The sequence below is a fragment of the Mytilus trossulus genome, chromosome 7 (genome assembly GCF_036588685.1).
Source record: "Mytilus trossulus isolate FHL-02 chromosome 7, PNRI_Mtr1.1.1.hap1, whole genome shotgun sequence".
Classification (NCBI taxonomy): Eukaryota; Metazoa; Mollusca; class Bivalvia; order Mytilida; family Mytilidae; genus Mytilus; species Mytilus trossulus.
In genome coordinates, this window is record NC_086379.1 from 60,242,022 (window position 1) to 60,259,787 (window position 17,766).

The 17,766-nt window shown below is 31.2% G+C and overlaps 1 protein-coding gene across 1 annotated transcript; it reads left to right on the top strand.

Moving 5' to 3' along the window:
* The first annotated feature begins 4,274 nt into the window (after nt 1–4,274).
* Nucleotides 4,275–14,635, top strand: LOC134726563 (uncharacterized). Its single transcript, XM_063590969.1, has 10 exons — nt 4,275–4,348; nt 4,903–5,094; nt 6,244–6,353; nt 7,027–7,168; nt 7,337–7,462; nt 8,210–8,362; nt 9,436–9,552; nt 11,757–11,825; nt 12,966–13,041; nt 14,299–14,635. Exons 1-10 carry the CDS (start codon nt 4,297–4,299, stop codon nt 14,633–14,635), a joined length of 1,374 nt encoding a protein of 457 aa, XP_063447039.1. The 5' UTR covers nt 4,275–4,296.
* The last annotated feature ends 3,131 nt before the right edge of the window (nt 14,636–17,766 follow it).

Genomic DNA, 17,766 nt, shown 5'->3' on the forward strand with positions numbered 1-17,766 from the left:
CCATTTGCCAGTTGTTTTTGGGTAAATCTCATGTGTAAAACTAGTTACATATGGATATAATAATAAGATATTTATGTTTACAAATCTGCAAGCAAACCGGAAATATGAGTTTTTTTATAAAATTAAACCAAATACGTAGGAAACGTATATTTTCCGGAAAATAAGTATGAAATACAAATAGTTCATTGGTATGAGAGAAAAATAGACAGAATGTCAACCCTAGGTTCACATTTGTGTTATAAACAAAAAATAATGATAACTGAACAGGAATTATATAAAAATACATATTTGAATCAAATATTGAAAGCATGTTATAGTTAAAAGTGATATACACACATTTTATTTTTTCAGTTTTTTGGCTATGTCGTCAAATATTTCTTCAACATTTTGATGTATATTTGAATCCAACTGTGCATCCTATTCTTGTTTATACTGATCATAATCATCTCACCTTCATACATAAAATGAGAAACAAGAATCAAAGGTTGACTAGATGGAGTTTATTGTTACAAGAATATGATGTAATTGTAAAACATATTAAGGGTAAAGATAATGTAATAGCAGATGCTTTATCTAGAGCTTATTAAAAAACTTTGTATATATTATGTATTTTTTATTGTTCATGATAAGTTTTTGTTACACTAAAACTTCTTTTAAGGGGGGAGGTGTTATGATATTGTAATTATTATGTTTATTTATGTTGTATGGCCTGATAGTTGTTTACTAGATAATCTTATAACTCTGCAGTTTAGGAATCACTGGAACAATCACAGAATGATTGGAACTTTCTAGAATGATCCTTATAAAAGATGCGTAATTTAAACTTCTACATTTTACTAGAAACGTCTGTTGTAACTTTTTAGGACTTTCCACAATGTTCGATTATAGAGTGTTCTAGAATTTTCCATGACAACACTATATATACAGACACTAAAGTTAAACTCTAATAATTAGAATTAGACTTAGACTCAGACATCGATTGGACTCATATTTTGACAGTTAAGTTGACAGTATTATTTGTGTTATACTTTTTGTAAACTTTTTGTATAATGAATTTTGTTAAATTTTACTATTGATTTGTGTCTTTTGTTGGCTACAATATAAAGGCGATTTCTGGCCGTAACAATGTGGTGTGGTAATATTTTCAAAGAAACAAATCTCAAAAAAGATACCTCATACTGTTGAGAGCAACACTTATATAACAACGTACGGCCTTTATCAATGCTAATTACTCATAGCGCACATTATCTTTTAAAGCCCCAGAAATGACAAATGTACAACGATTATTTGTTATACGAAAACATTGACATTCTGGGTTATAAAACAATTAACAAAAAAATAAGATATGAAATACAGCAAACATTAACAACCACTGAATTACAAGCTGCTGGCATGCATGTTTTTAGGACACGCACATACAGAATCTGACGGGGTTAGCCATGATTACTGACGTGAAATATTCCCCTTTGATTAAGGCAGTGTTCATAGTTACTGAAAGCTAGTTCACTGCCAATAACAACTAATAAAACATCATGTATCTATGACACAAATGTATATAAGTTTCGATCAAATGATCAATAACTTTGATGTAAAGACGTCATAAACAGTCAGATGAAAACATGTGCGATGCCAATATATAGTGTTATAAATATTTCTAAATTATATAAACTTCGATTTATTAATTTTATCAAATTATTATTGTTTAATCTAGTTAGTTGTTTAGTGTAGGAAAAACCTTCGGCAAGTCATTTTACAGAACAACAATAAGGATTTATTAAATAAAAACTATACATATGTCTTACCTTAAATATAGTTACTATTTGATGGGCAGATCCAGAATAAGGTTTCGTAGTTTAATTTCGATGTTTTTTTTAATTAAAATTTACTGGAACGGTCAGGCAATGCTGTAAACTCAGCTGTTTGTTTGGAACAATAACCCGGTTTTAGCCCATTGAGTCGGTGAATATGCAAAACTGTCAAATTGGGTTAAATGTATTCCCCTCGGACTAAAGCCCTCATGCATTCACCATTCATCGGGTGTACTTTATTTGGCTTTTTAAACTTTTTTTTATTCGAGAGTCACTGATGGGTCTTTGTAGATGACTTAATGAGTGTCTTGTGCAAGTACAAAATTCCATACGATTATCTATGATGAGTTCATTTACAACCACTGGGTCGATGCCACTGCTGGCGGACACCAACACAGTACTCAGCACTTCTGATTTGATATGAATTATCATAGATAAAGTCATTATTTTAGTTTTAATTTTAACAAAACTTAGAATTTTTGAATTACTTCGACTCTTTTACCTAAGGAAAAAGTTACTTCAGCTATATTTGCCAAATTTTTAAGAATTTCTGGTCCTCCCTGCTCTGGAACTTTTCTTTTATTTCGCTCTTTTTTGTTATAATCATTCGCGCGTCACTGATGAGTCTTTTGTAGATGAAACATGCGTAAGGCCCTTATACTAAAAAACTTCTATCCTGGTATCTATGATGAGTTTATTCATACTATATATTGTTCGGTATAATAAAACAGTTATATTTCATTGAGTCGGTGAATATGCAAAGCTGTCAACTCGAGTTAAGCCCCCGTAAATTCACCCTTCCTTCGGGTTTACAAGTTTTAATATTTGCCTCCTTTTCGAGTCAAAATTGTATATTGATATTCATGTAAAGGCAACAACTATACCAAATAGGTACGAACCAGTCGTCGAACTATGAATGTAATTTTAGGTATAACAATGATATCTAGTTTGGTTTTAATTGTTTGATTAAGATAGTTTTGGTACCAAAAATAAAACATGCAAAATCGTATTACAATGTAGTAACCATATAAAATACATTGATTAGAATGGTCAATGTATACCGGATTGTGTAAATAGATATAGGAAGATGTGGTGTGAGTGCCAATGAGACAACTCTCCATCCAAATAACAATTTAAAAATTAAACCATTATAGGTTAAAGTACGGCCTTCAACATGTCGAACTAGTAACCCTCGTGGTATCAAACTAACAATTGTTAAAACAGTTTACCAAATTGCAGTTTGAACTTTTTACAAATTGCTCAAGTGAAAGGTTGTTAGAATAAAGTGAGTGATTTGTAATCAAAAGTTATACTTACCACATCCAACTTCTGATAGTTGAAGTCAAAATAAAAGCTTTTTATAATTTTTAAAATCACCAACTTTCGAAACTCATTTTACCTACATTAACAGGAGAAACACTCATATGGCAAACATTTTGTGACTCGTTCGAAACATCTGTACACTATAATCCCACACTTACCGACAAACAGAAATTCACATACTTGCAATCGCAATAGTTATCAAAGATACCAGGATTATAATTTAGTACGCCAGACGCGTGTTTCGTCAACATAAGACTCATCAGTGACGCTCGTATCAAAATCTGTATAAAGCCAAACAAGTACAAAATTGAAGATTATTGAGGATCCAAAATTCCAAAAAGTTGTGCCAAATCCGGCTAAGGTAATCTATGCCCGGGGTAAGAAAATCCTTAGTATTTCAAAAAATTCAAAGTTTATGTTTTGTTTAAAATATTAAAACCCTTTATGATTAGGAAGGAGACTGTTACTGTTAAGAAATGTTGAGTTAACTGAATTTAACTTCTCAACATTTCTCAAAGGTTTAAGATTGAAGTTATTAAAAAGTTACCATCTAGAGGAATGGATCAAGAATTGAAGACAATTCACTAGTTTGAGAAGTGTCAGGGTTTTCAGGTTCTCACGAATAATTGTGATAAAAGCCGTTACTAAACTTAGGGTTATCTAGTGACATTATTACTACGAAGTAACTGTCCTTGTGGAGGGATCCTAACACCGTTTGAATCTTTCGATTAAATTATCCTTCAGAGACTCGTCTCACTTAATCTATATAAGTAAGAAACTGAAGTTTAAACGATTGCAATTTATTACTTGAATCATGTAAGTACTTGAAAACTATTCAATGTTGATAACAGTCCATCACAGATAACACCAATCAACAAGTAGTTTGCTATGTTTGTAACAATATATAAATGATAAAATATATGTACCACAAAGGACTAATTGAGAATTTAATGACTAGAAGAAACCATAAACATTACGGATTGTACAAAAATAATGAATAAAATCAAACCCCCTTCTTTGTCACTCAACATTAGGGTCGTGAATACTAGCATGCCCAAATTTAGTCGAAATTGCTTTTTTCCGGCACAATGAGGTCATATATGAAGTCATATAAGGACATAATTAAAATATATTTAATCATAATATAGATATTTATGAAATAGAAATGAATAATATTATGCAGGTGTTTATTTTGTTCATTTTAATCTCATTTTCTGGTAAGTTATTTATTAAATTACTTTTTATGTACAAAGATCCAATATGATTGACATTTACCAAATGTTTTTGATAATCTTGCTGTTAGTGGCAGTGGGTTTTTTAATGCCGATAAAAACACCTACAACAGAGCACAGAGTGACCAAAATACAAATAAGAAATGTCCACATAACACAAAATAGTATATAAATTATAAAACATCAGGAATCTCACCAAGCAGCTTGTTGCTCCAAAAGAGTAACAGTTCCAGCTCTAATTTACCAGTGAACCCTTCGAATTTTAACAAGGACAAAAGTAGAATTGTTGTTAGTCACCAAAATATAGATGCTGCTCAAATTCTGCTCAAATTCTGCTCAAATTCTGCACAACAAAGGTGATCAAACTAGTAAAGGTTTCTCATTTATTTTGAAATAAAAATGTTATCCTATGTAATCTAAACAAACTATTTAATCAGTTACTTTTGATTATTTAAATGAATTTTTATCAATGTATGGTATTTATTACTTTTAATGTCAATGCAAATTGATGTAGACTTGATCATCTTGTTCATTGGCAGGATGTTCATTCTTCATCGGACTCCCAGAAAGCAGCTGGACAACAAGTTCCCAGGTGTGCACACTTCCAGGGATAGAAATGATAAACACCGATGACGTATTTAATAGATCATCAGACTATGTGGTGTATAAGGGAGTAGAAAAGGCTTGGACAGGAACAGTGGTTAAACACACAAGATGGGCTGCGTTTATAGGTACGTCACGTGTCCAAATTGTAGAAGTAGTGGACCTAACATACATATGTTGAACCGGGAATGGAGAACATTTTAGATTTAAAACACCCGATTCATATAAATGACACTTTTTATTAATTCAGTAGTACACATCGGTCCAAATAAGTTTATATTCCGGGAAAATCAGTGTTTCCAATCTTTAACAGTACAATAACCATTAAGAGCGTCCCGTAATGCAAATAGAAGATAGCTTCCGAAAAATATTTCTCCCCTTTTTATTTATTTTATAAGACTTGTGACTTATATTTTACAAATACATTGTGTTGTAAATCTACCATTAATACAATTTCAGAATGATTATTTTGAAAACATAAATTAATTGATTTAACACAAACAAATTTTTGATAATATTGTCTGTATATGTAAATCGTTCTACTCTACTACATGTATCTTGTAAAATAATTAGAATAAATGAGCACTCAGGTAATCCATATACGAAACATATCTTTTGACAAAAATGAATATTTGGAGGGTTTACTGTTTTGTTAGTATCTGATATTTGAGAATTATATACCTCACAAAAGTATGTACAAACAAAGGTACGTTGTCGGCTTATCTTCGTGTTTAACTTAGGAACTGTCCATTAATATAAATTTATTACTTTGGCATACCATACTTTGGCAAACCATACATAAATTTATTACTTTAGCATACCATACATAAATTTATTACTTTAGCATACCATACATAATATTTATAATAGGGAACACAAACGTAAAACATGCTACACAGAGGAGTAATTGTTCAGTATACTGCAGTAACTAATTGACGCTTATTTAGTTTTCTATGTTGAGTCGTGTGTGCTATTGTTTGTCTGTTTGTCCATAAAATATTCAAATTATTATCTAGTTCAACTTCAAGAACCTTCGGTTCAGTAGCTTCCCCGGATAAAAAAAATCAGCACTCTATAACTTTTAACTGATTTTATTGTTCCCTTTCGAGTACAGAGAAACCGGTATTATCCGACGCACTTAGAGACAAAAAAAAAGTGTCGAATTAAGAAGGGTGTAGGATAAGGCAGGTTGCACTGTATATTGGTTTACATTGCTAATTAGAGAAAAAAAACATAGTTAGTCACTCGAGGAACTACTTTAATTCTTTAATTGATAGGATGTGGCAGAAGTCTTTCCCATTTGAATTCGGGGATAAGTGTAAAAACAGCTGAAGACTGCTTACGACATTGTTCCGAACATGTAACTGCTACACACTTTGTCATTAAGGTTTGTTATCAGTAAATGCAAAAAAGGTAAAGAACATTGATAGGAATGTGCACATAGTGTGGGTTTGTTTGGTGCTACTCAGTACTTTGTATCTTTAATTGAATATTATAGTATGTTTAAAAACCCATCTGTAATAATAAGTGACCATATCTAAATTCAATTTTTTTTTCTAGCTATGTCTAGTGATTTTATTATAAATACATGTAATCAACTGCATGTTATGTGCCGTTTCAATGTTTAGATTTAAAAAAGTATAAATTCTAAAAGTATGAATTGCTATTGAATATAAACCTTTCATAGATACCAGGACTAAATTTGGTATACGCCAGACGCGCGTTTCTACCACAAAAGACCCATCAGTGATGCTCGAAGATCAACATTTAAAATAAAACATTGTCACTGTTTAACATATACCACATATATTGCAGATTAATTTTGAATACACTGCCTTATCTGTAGGCTAAACGTAATTTGTTGTTTTTTTGTGAATAACTAGTTAATGTTTACTTTTTAAGATAAGTAACGTTTATACATTTTCTATGACTCTCCAAAGTCATTATTATCTTTCTTTCACAAACGATTGTGTTGCATTTGAGTTTGTAAATTTAAACATTGGAAAAATGTTTGCCTCTCCATTCAATATAATATGTAGGTATGAGTCTGTTTTTTTCAGGACTCTAGCTGCTATTGCCTTTCTCATCCTCATCAACCTAAAATCAATGGTGATATAAATGACTGCAGGATGCAATGTACCAACGCCAGCTACACTCCTTGTAGCTCCGGTCGGTCAGCCCTGGTGTTTACATTTGTTGAAGGTTAACATCAATATGATTGAAGTTGCATTTCAGTCACTCATTTTTTATTTAATTTTACTCTTTTGATTTTTATCAATTTAACTCGATACTCAACATCTTCAACACCGTTGAAATTAATTTAATGTTGTTCTTCAATAGTTACATGTATACTTTTTATTTTATTTGCAGATTTAAGCACGAACCCAACAAAAAAGTACATAGAAAACGAGTGTCTTACAACAACCAAAGACAAAAGCAAGTTTGTTGTCAGTGACTGCAATGAAGACAATTTATATGGATGTAACAATAATTCATGTGAGGTCTATGTATTATTATTATTTATCGTAATAGTAATATAACCTTGCGTATTCAACAATCTTGAACATTCTTGGTTTTCACATTTTTGTGATTGTTATTGGGACAGGTTAATCCAAATTGGACGCACCATATTAATAAACTTTCCTTTAAATGAGAAATGCCAGTCTCCTCTAGTATTTGTGGACTATAAGTCACCGATTACATCATCAGATCAGTCGTCATTGCTTTAGTACTTACATAATTCATGACTTATATTCCTAATTAATATGTCGATAAATTGAGAAACTATTTTTAAACTTAGGTCCAACTCCATTACTCAAGGTTGATCTACGATGAATTTAGTAATACTTTTAATAGTCATTTGTTGGATAATCCATGTCTTTGTACGTCTTTTGACATCAAATATTGTGTTCTGATCGCCCCTGAAAAGAATTTTTAACGCGATGAGATGGTATGGACGAATTTTCATTTGTGGAAAATACCAAGATAATATCATTAGAAAAGTAACGCGTCACGCGTCTTCAATTGAAAAGTATTACATATTGTTAGTGAGTCAGTTTGAGGTTTTTAAAGAAATGGCACTCATGTTCATTTTCTGTGTTACATACTTCTGTTTGTAAAACCCATCATCGTATCAACGATTGTATGGAGTTGATAATAAATGAATGAATATGATTGAATTTAAAATTTGTTTGATAGTTTGATACATTGTATATACATTTGATTCTTTAATGCTTATTGTAGTTGTTACAATAAAACTATCTTGGTATGCATATCAAGAAAAATGCTTGGAAGACAAAAGTTTCATACTGTACCAAAAAGATACAATACCAAAAAAGGCTCCTGCAGAAAAATATTATTGGACTCCGATTTTTAGAACACATACAGTTGTTACTGGTAATTTTGAAATATATTTGTTGTATAGTTTTGCATACTATTGTCTAATATGTTACTAAGGCAGTTGCTTATTTCTGACCTGATCTGTTTGATATATATCATAATTCAGCTAGCTGAACCTTCCATGACAGTTGTGTATGGTTTATTTATAAACACATATTTGAGAGGGCAAATAAATTGAACGTATTTTGGTAACGTGACAAAGACAGGGGACAATCAGTCAAAATCTGTTTAAGCATATACACATAAATACAAACATAACTGAATTCAAAAATTGAAACAAACGATGGGAATAGAGTACTCAAATTATTCTTCTATATTTTTCTTTCTCAATCTTCTGTGAATAAACAATGCCTATCATTCTTTTTTTTTATTTTTATTTCTAAATCTACTGTGGATAAATATGCCAAACCATTCTTAGATATATTTTTTTCTCTCAATCTATTGTGAATAAAATATTCAAATCAAACTCCGATATTTTTCTGTCAATCATAATGCAATGGTTGTCAGTGCTGCCATTAACATGTAATTATCATAAATAAAAATATTTTTTTGGATTAATCTTTTGATTTTTTTAGTGGTGATTACAGTTGTTGTGATGCAAATTTTATGCACCATTCTGTTAAGGACGACACCAATCGATGTAGGAGAAAAAAAAACTTAAATCAAATAGGGTTTTTTTTGGAAGGGGGGGGGGGGGGGGGGGGGTGAAACTTCTGCAAGTTTTGTATATCTAAAATCGATTTTTACATATATCCCTATTGGTCATAAATTTTTGTCAAATTACGTTATGAGGGTGGGGAGCAGTGAATAAACTATGTGAATCCATTTTTTTTTATCCTACATTAAACTTTCGATGTCGTCTCTTAGACCGATAATATTTTTTTTGATGAATATGAAGTAATATAACATAAATAGATTGTTAAGTATAAAACACGAATCATGATTATTATCAGTTTTTTCATAGCTTAAAAAAATCACGATTTTCAGTGAAGGAAACAAGATTCTGCTCATCTGTCGTGTGGCTCATGGCATATAAAAATGCGATGATAATAATATTTTCAAATGTGCAGGTAAACTTACCAAAGAAGATGGAGAATCGTGTCTTGCAGTGTCGACAGTGGAAACGAACAATTATTTAACTGTGGAAAATTGTACTACTAGGTTGCCATTCATATGTTCAGAAAAAGGTAAGTGCTTTTTGAATTTCCTACCATGTTTCGAAATTGTTAGCCCAACTTTTGTATGTAAAGTGTTATTACTGTTAGTCTTATATAATCCATTTATAGGCACTGCTAATTCAATTTATTTAATTATTTGTTTTGTTAATCATCAATTTACAATTAAAACGCTGCGTTAAGCTAGCAGTGACTATTTCGAAATTGAAATAAACTTGCGTTTTATCTTGATATAATGATTCAAACCAGTAATTGATATGCAGATAATGTACGGATCATGACTTTTATATTCCCCTTAATAAATTTTCTATGACTAAAAAAAATAAATAAAGAAGAAAGTTTACAATTATGTATACTTATGATATTTAATTAAATATATCAATTGTAAATCATGACTATTTAGTAGTGTCAACGTATTTGTATTATAGAAATGATGTTTTTTTTATGAAACTGAAATCCATTTGAGATAATGTAGACAAAAAGTTATTTAAAATAACTTAGAAGTATTTCCTCAAATTGAAACATTACGTTTTTTCGTTCATTATGTCGTGCCGTTTTATGTCAGAGTTATTACGAAGAAGTATCAGGGAAATTTAAGCAATAACAAACGTGCTATTACTATGGTTTTGTAATCAGTAGATCAAATTCATAAAATCTATTACCGTAAACCAACTGATTTTCGCGGATACTTTATTTCGCGTTTTCCTCTTTCTTGTCGACTTCACGATTTTCTAATTGACTTGATGTAGTTTGGTAAGGATAGATGCAAGATTTATATATTCGCGACGGTTTATTTTCGCGTTATTTTTTCTACTCGCGAAAGTCGCGAAAATTAATCGCTCGCGAAAATAAGTTGGTTTACAGTATATTACCATACACATACACATTCATGGTCCGTCTTTTGCACTAATTCATTAAGATGGTGTAGGTGTACTGATCAATATTTGAGTCTGAGATGTTTAATTTTAATTTCTTAGTTGTAATTGGCTTCAAACTTAACTGAGAGTATTCTCTGTGTATTTTTGTGACTGGGATGTATTAGTACCTTGCTACTGCCTCTCTGTGTTTCTTTTCTTAGAAGTATTTTTTTCTTGAAAGTATTTTCATCTGATTTTTATATATAGTTTGTACTTCTGTTGTACTGTTACACCACTATCCAATGTTAGGGAAGAGCTGGCGCCTTCAAAATAGTTAAACTACGCGCAACATTCTGTAAGTGCTTTTCCCAAGTCGGGAACATTGGTCAGTGGTTGTGGTTTGTTTCGTTATATCATATTTGTTTTTTGTTCATTATTCTGTACGTAAAGTAGTGACATTTTGTCATATCGGGTGTTTTGGAAGGCCGTACGTCGAACTTTAGTTTTAATACATGTGTCATTTGTTCTCTTGTAGAAATTAGTCTCATTGGTTTGTCATACTACATCTTGTTATATGTCTATGTATTCCCGTAAAAATTATTGCAGCTTTACTTTGTCGCGAGGGCTCTTTATATTTGATGTGTTTTCCTCGGTTTTTGATTTTAAACCGGCAGAGCATTTATTCAACGAACCAATACTCATACACTATATACATTTCGAATCAGCATACAATAACCTTAACACCAGATGTCGTCTTCTTTATATCGGAAGTCGGATTTCATCTCCCTTTTTTAAAGAAAAAATTTCTATAAACCATATATTTTCGAATCAGTGGGAATAAAGCTATCTATAGCGTAAATGACATTTTGTTAATTAACAGTAGGAAATTATCTCCCATACACACAAGGAAAGGTATATAAAGCATATATTTTAAAAATCGATGCAAAGAAAGTTATCATATAAGTCTTGAAATAATATATGCCTCCAATGTTGAGTACAAATATATATACAACCATATATTTTCAGAATCGATAAAAAGAAACATATGACTGTACAACAATAGAAGCTTTGAAAAAACCACAAATAGGTTCTCATTAACTATCTACAAATATAATGTTGAAAGACCTTCAATTCATCACGGAGCATTTTTTTTATATACATATACATTTCTTTGAACATTATATGCACGAAATATGATTAGAAATTGGTTCAAAACAAGATTTAAACTAATTTGTTGGGGAACAGATGTTAGTGTAAGGAACAGAAAATATAGAGAAATGATGAAATAAACATTCTTCATATATTATATCCATGAAAAATGTAGATTAAGTGTTTTTAAAGTGTTTCTTATGTTTTTAGTTAAAAGAAACGCATTCGATAACAGTACACCCAATAAAAGTCCACGCTTCGTAACTCTTCCTTTAGCTGGTAAGTTGTTATGCAGACGTATACAAAATGGCAAAGGGGGTTATAGAATGATAATCGAAAACAATGAAAACAACTATTTGGTTGGGTTTTAGTGTCATATTTAAAATAAAAAAATAGAACGAAGTCTTGTTAGTGAAATGAAATAAATAAACTTGATTTTGTTTAAACACGTTAGCGGCACAATTCAATTAACAACTATATAAACCATTTATTGAATCCAGTGGTATATTAATAGCTAATACATAAGAAGACACTTGTTCTTATTGTTGTTTCGGGAAGGAATGGCTCCAAGAGGCTTCAAAGCTCCATTCTTCTAGCCATTGTATCTCTGTCTGTGTAACCAATCAGACGTCACAAACCTGAGTAGATTTATCTTTATCTTGTCTTATCAATTCGCAGAAATATTGAAAACAATATTGTTAACGTATTATAAAATACAAACCGTTCAAATAGCAACTGCATTATAATTTATTTTTTATAACACGCCGACAATATTGTTTTGGAGATTTCTGCAAATCGATAAGACATCTAGTGTCTATGAATATATAAAAAGAAAAGATATGGTATTATTGCTAATGAGACAAATCTTCACGAACGTTGAGCTGCGGTATACCACTGTTGTTTTTATAATTCAATTGTAACAGCCTTTCGAAGATAAGTGTAGCAGCCTTCAATATAGATATATAAGTTTGAACGTATTTTTCAATTTAGACTTGTTTATATTTTTTCGTTTGGGCTTGTATCATATTTTCCTTCCGGTTTATATGATCCGTTCATCCTATATTGACTATTAAAATTTAAGTGTTTATCTGAGAAAATATCTGTACCAAGTCATGAATGTGAGTTGTTAACCATCTGTTTTATGTGTTCGAGCTTTTGATTTGTCCATTTGATACTTTACGTCTTCTCAGATAACTGTATTTTTGTGATTTTACTTTTTAACCATATAGGTTCAGAGCATTTTGTTTGAAAATTGTACTTTTGGCAGAAATTAGAAAACCCACTGTAGTGCTAAATCCTTTAATAATCAGTCTTTAGTCATTACAACTAAAAAAAAATCCTTAAAGTGACACTTAGTGTTTACATTTAAAAAAAAATCATGTATTGCTGTTATGAAGTAAAATGTCTATTTTATTTTAGTTATAGTAGCAGTCAGTTTGCTTGTTTTTGTCCTGATATTTGTAATGATTATAATCAGTATCAAAGCATTTCGAAAGTAAGTATGTCAAGTTAATAAACGAACAATAATTATACCCCCGCTTTAAAAAAAGGGGGTATACTGTTTTACCTCTGTCTGTCAGTCCGTCAGTCCGTCAGTCCGTCAGTCCGTCCCATTAAACTTTTGTCAGATTTTTCTCAGGAACTACACATCCACCCTTTCTGTATCAACATTTATATATGTCAGCCATACCGTGTGATGCGTTTTCAGATTCATCACTTGACAACTTCCTGTTTCCCGAACACTTGTATGATTTTACACATGATAGCCAGGTTGAAAATTTTCGTCACATTTGTCTCAGGAACTACAATACAAGGATTTCTGAAATTTGGTTTCAGGATTTATATAAGTCAGCTATACCGTGTGATGCGTTTTCAGATTCATCACTTGACTACTTCCTGTTTACCGAACACTTGTATGATTTTACACATGATAGCCAAGTTGAAAATTTTCGTCACATTTTTCTCAGGAACTACAATACAAGGATTTCTGAAATTTGGTTTCAGGATTTATATAAGTCAGCTATACCGTACGCGTGTGATGCGTTTTCAGATTCATCACTCGACAACTTCCTGTTTACTGAACACTTGTATGATTTTACACATGATAGCTAAGTTGAAAATTTTCGTCACATTTTTCTCAGGAACTACAATACAAGGATTTCTGAAATTTGGTTTCAGGATTTTTATAAGTCAGCTATACCGTGTGATGCGTGTTAAGATTCATCACTCGACAACTTCCTGTTTACCGAACACTTGCATATTTTTACACTATTAATATTATCCACTTGCGGCGGGGGTATCATCAGTGAGCAGTAGCTCGCAGTTTCACTTGTTCATCTGGGATTACATATTACATCTTTGCCCTATATTTGTATTGTAATAAACGAATAAAACTCGATACTTTGTGTTGTGTTGCTTTTATGCTCAAAATTTATATCGAAGTCGCCCATATAAAGAAACGTCATAAACATAAGACGTAAATACGGGAAACATAACGTTAACATTTGTATTATTTTCTTAACAATATTATATATAGTCCAGTATACAGTGTTGTGTGTCACTTTAACGATATTTTCCTGATGTTTAGTAATCACTACCTTATAATTCGTGTAGTTAAATTTTCTTTTTTATTTCAACTTTTCCAATGTTTATCAAAATGAAAATTGTATTTTTTTAACTTCATTCACGTTGTTATTTAAGGAAATTAACATAAATAAGGTACCAATGACTTACTACAAACATACTTTTGCAGAATACGAATCTATCAAGAAATTTTAAAGAGTGTTAATGAAAGGTTACCAGGTACCGAATTTTCAAATTATACCGGAATAGAAGATACTAACGAAGAGATAAATGATTCTGGATATAAAGAATTGTCTGAAAACGTTTTACAACCTTCAGCAAACAGTCATGAAGAGATGATAAATACATCAGAAGACACGTTGGATTACCAAGGTTATTTGGTACCGGAACAGCACTACCACACTATTCCGGATGTGGAAGTACATTACGCAGCAGCAAATGTAGAAGAAAGAAATCCATACAAAGAACATTTCGATAAAGATGACTATTTAGAACCCATAATATGATATAAAAATTGTGTTTCGTGAATAATAATTTACACTTTTTATTATATCGTAATTAAAAATTTGAATTACAGAATCATTTTTTTTTTTACAAAAACAAACCAAGTTGTTGGTCAAGTAAGCTAGCATAAAAGAAAATAAACTGATATTAGTAAATTGCCCATAACAGAAAAAAGTTTACATTTTAGGAAAAACGGTTTTGAACACAAGAGACCATAATGTTAAAATTTTAAAAAGTTATGGTATATTATATGAAAAAACATCTGTGTATTATTACAATATTGATGCATGCTTAAAGAGTATTAACAACATAAGTACTGTCAAAACATGTCCCATCGGCTTTTGTCATAATATAAATAATTCTCTGAAAAAGGCTATTAAAATCCATATCATTTCTACCCTTTACACAATCATTGGGGTAAAGCTGATGACCGTAAACTGCATTCACGGTCATCCCAAGATGTCGGACGTAATATTAGGTCAGTTTCTGTATTGTCTGTTAAATTGTTTCTATATCATTTTCTTTACAAATCATACATTGAAACGATGTAAATTTATAAAAGAATCACTCGGAAATCACTTATTACTTCCAAGAAATGTGCATGAAACGGGAAATTCGATTTGAAAAAATCATTAAGATGACCGTAAATCATAATCAAAATATTTTCATGGTGACCGTAACATAAAACAAGGATGACCGTGATTGGTAAAAATATGACCGTAACTTGTAAAGGATGACCGTAATTTGTAACTAAAGACTGACTATAATTTATGTAGGACGACCGTAACTTTTATAGGATGACCATCAATTTTAAGAAATATCCGTATTGTCTTCAAAGCTTTTTTGTTGAGTTTGTCGATCTCAATTGGGGCTCGGTTAGCGGATATAAATATGTTTCATAAATTTCTATTTTTTAAACTATAATATGATTGGCTGTATTTTGGATTTATGATAATGATAGTAAACTTGCATATTTCTCGAAAACAATGAAATATTTATTGAAAACGACGTTAAAATTTTTACACAAATTGACAGCGATACGACGAAAATTCGAAGAAATATGAATTTGTCCCTAGTACACGGAGGCCTCATCTACACTATCATTTTCTATGTTTAGTGGACTGTGAAAATGGGATAAAACTGTAATTTGGCATTAGAATTAAAAAGATCATACCATAGGTAAACTGTGTTTCAATTTTATTTACCTCTAAGCGGACGAACGTACGCACAGACCAGAAAAACTTAATGTCAATAAATGGAGCATTAAAAACATTAATAATACATACGAATATTTGGTAATCGAGCCCATGTGTATTGTTTCAGAGGAAGCAGATTAACATCTTAATGTGTCTTGATATATGCAGGCGGAGACTCTTTTGAAATAGAACAAAAGAATCGAAGCTCTTTGTTTATCGAGAAAGCGATAAATGTTTACTGTAATGTTTGATATAGTAACAACATTTTAAAAAGTTTATAGAAACAAATAAAAAGACAATTCTCAATTACGAAGTGTTTTATTTTAAAAACACCATTTGCATAAGTTTTCAATGTATCTATTACATAGTAATGCAAAACAATAAGATATCAAGTCGACGACATGGGTATCTATAAATTGGATGTAGAAAATGCATAATCTGTTTTTTTAATTTTTTACCACGGACGGAGAACATATCAATATTTTAGTTCAACAATTTCGTGTCTGCCCTTCCATTATGTGAACCATGAAAAAAAATCCCCAAAATAGGTAACGATTGTATCGGAAAGAGAAAGTCAAGTGCACCTTTTTTATGTCAGGGCATGTTTGTTGTATTAGATTTTGTCTTACGTATTTGATATAGAATCTCACTTCAGATTCTATCATTTTTATATATCAAAGCTGCAGGTTGATTTCATAACGTCAAAAAATCACAGTACTAAAAGATGAAATATACGGGTCAAATGAAATACCTATCTAATGAATCACAAAAACAGAGTAGGTGTGTTCGAATAGCTATTTTTTTCTTAAAGTACTTGACGTCAGTCTTTTAATTTGGATGATGAAAATGGATATCTTCGGAAAAAAATATGACTTTCTTGTGTGTGATAACTAGGGTTTATAATCTTCATCCACTGAAAATGTTTAGTCGGCCCTTCTACGGCACGAAATATTCAATTACAATGTTTTTAAATGCTTAAGAATTTTCCAAAATTCCACCTGACATCCGAACAGCCAATATTTTTAAGTTTAATCAATGCAGACGAGATCATTAACTGATGCTCATTAGCTAGTAGATACATTTGTCTTTTAAGATATAACTGAAATATAACGATCGATCGTAATGGTACTATGTGGATAAATTTATCAGTTTTCAAGAGCAAAATTGGCAGAGAGTCATCCCTACAATGGCTTCCATTTCTACGATTGTGAGCATGAACTGGCGTAATGGGGAGACAATTTTGAAGAAGTAGAATCCTGACTGTATGAATAACATTTCTGTATAGATACAAATTGACAACGTTCCGCCTTGTGATACGCTATTCGTACAAGACTATTTTAACGATCTACTTTGCGGGAGCTCACCTTCACTAGTTTAGTCGTATAATATTTTCAAAATATTTCTGATATTTTATTTGCACGACAAAATGGAAGACGATATAATATCAATGGGTTTACATGCATTGAAATTTTTAAAAACGTGTATTTATTATATGTCATTAAAAGGAATCCTAGAGATAAAAAAAAATCTTTTGTCGAGCAGTTGGGCCTGTGCACCGCATTTTTTTTTTTATTATACTTGTCATTTTATCGCGCTTTTGTAGCATGTCATTTTGCAAAGTCATTTTAAACATTAAATCCTCTACTGTAAAAAAGATACATATTTTATGGCAATCTTTGCATTTGAAGCACGACTTATTTTCTTCTACCTATAGGATAATACTCTCATATTAATATAAAATTGAGAATGGAAATGGGGAATGTGTCAAAGAGACAACAACCCGACCAAATAAAAAACAACAGCAGAAGGTCACCAACAAGTCTTCAATGTAGCGAGAAATTCCCGCACCCGGAGGCGTCCTTCAGCTGGCCCCTAAACAAATATATACTAGTTCAGTGATAATGAACGCCATACTAATTTCCAAATTGTACACAAGA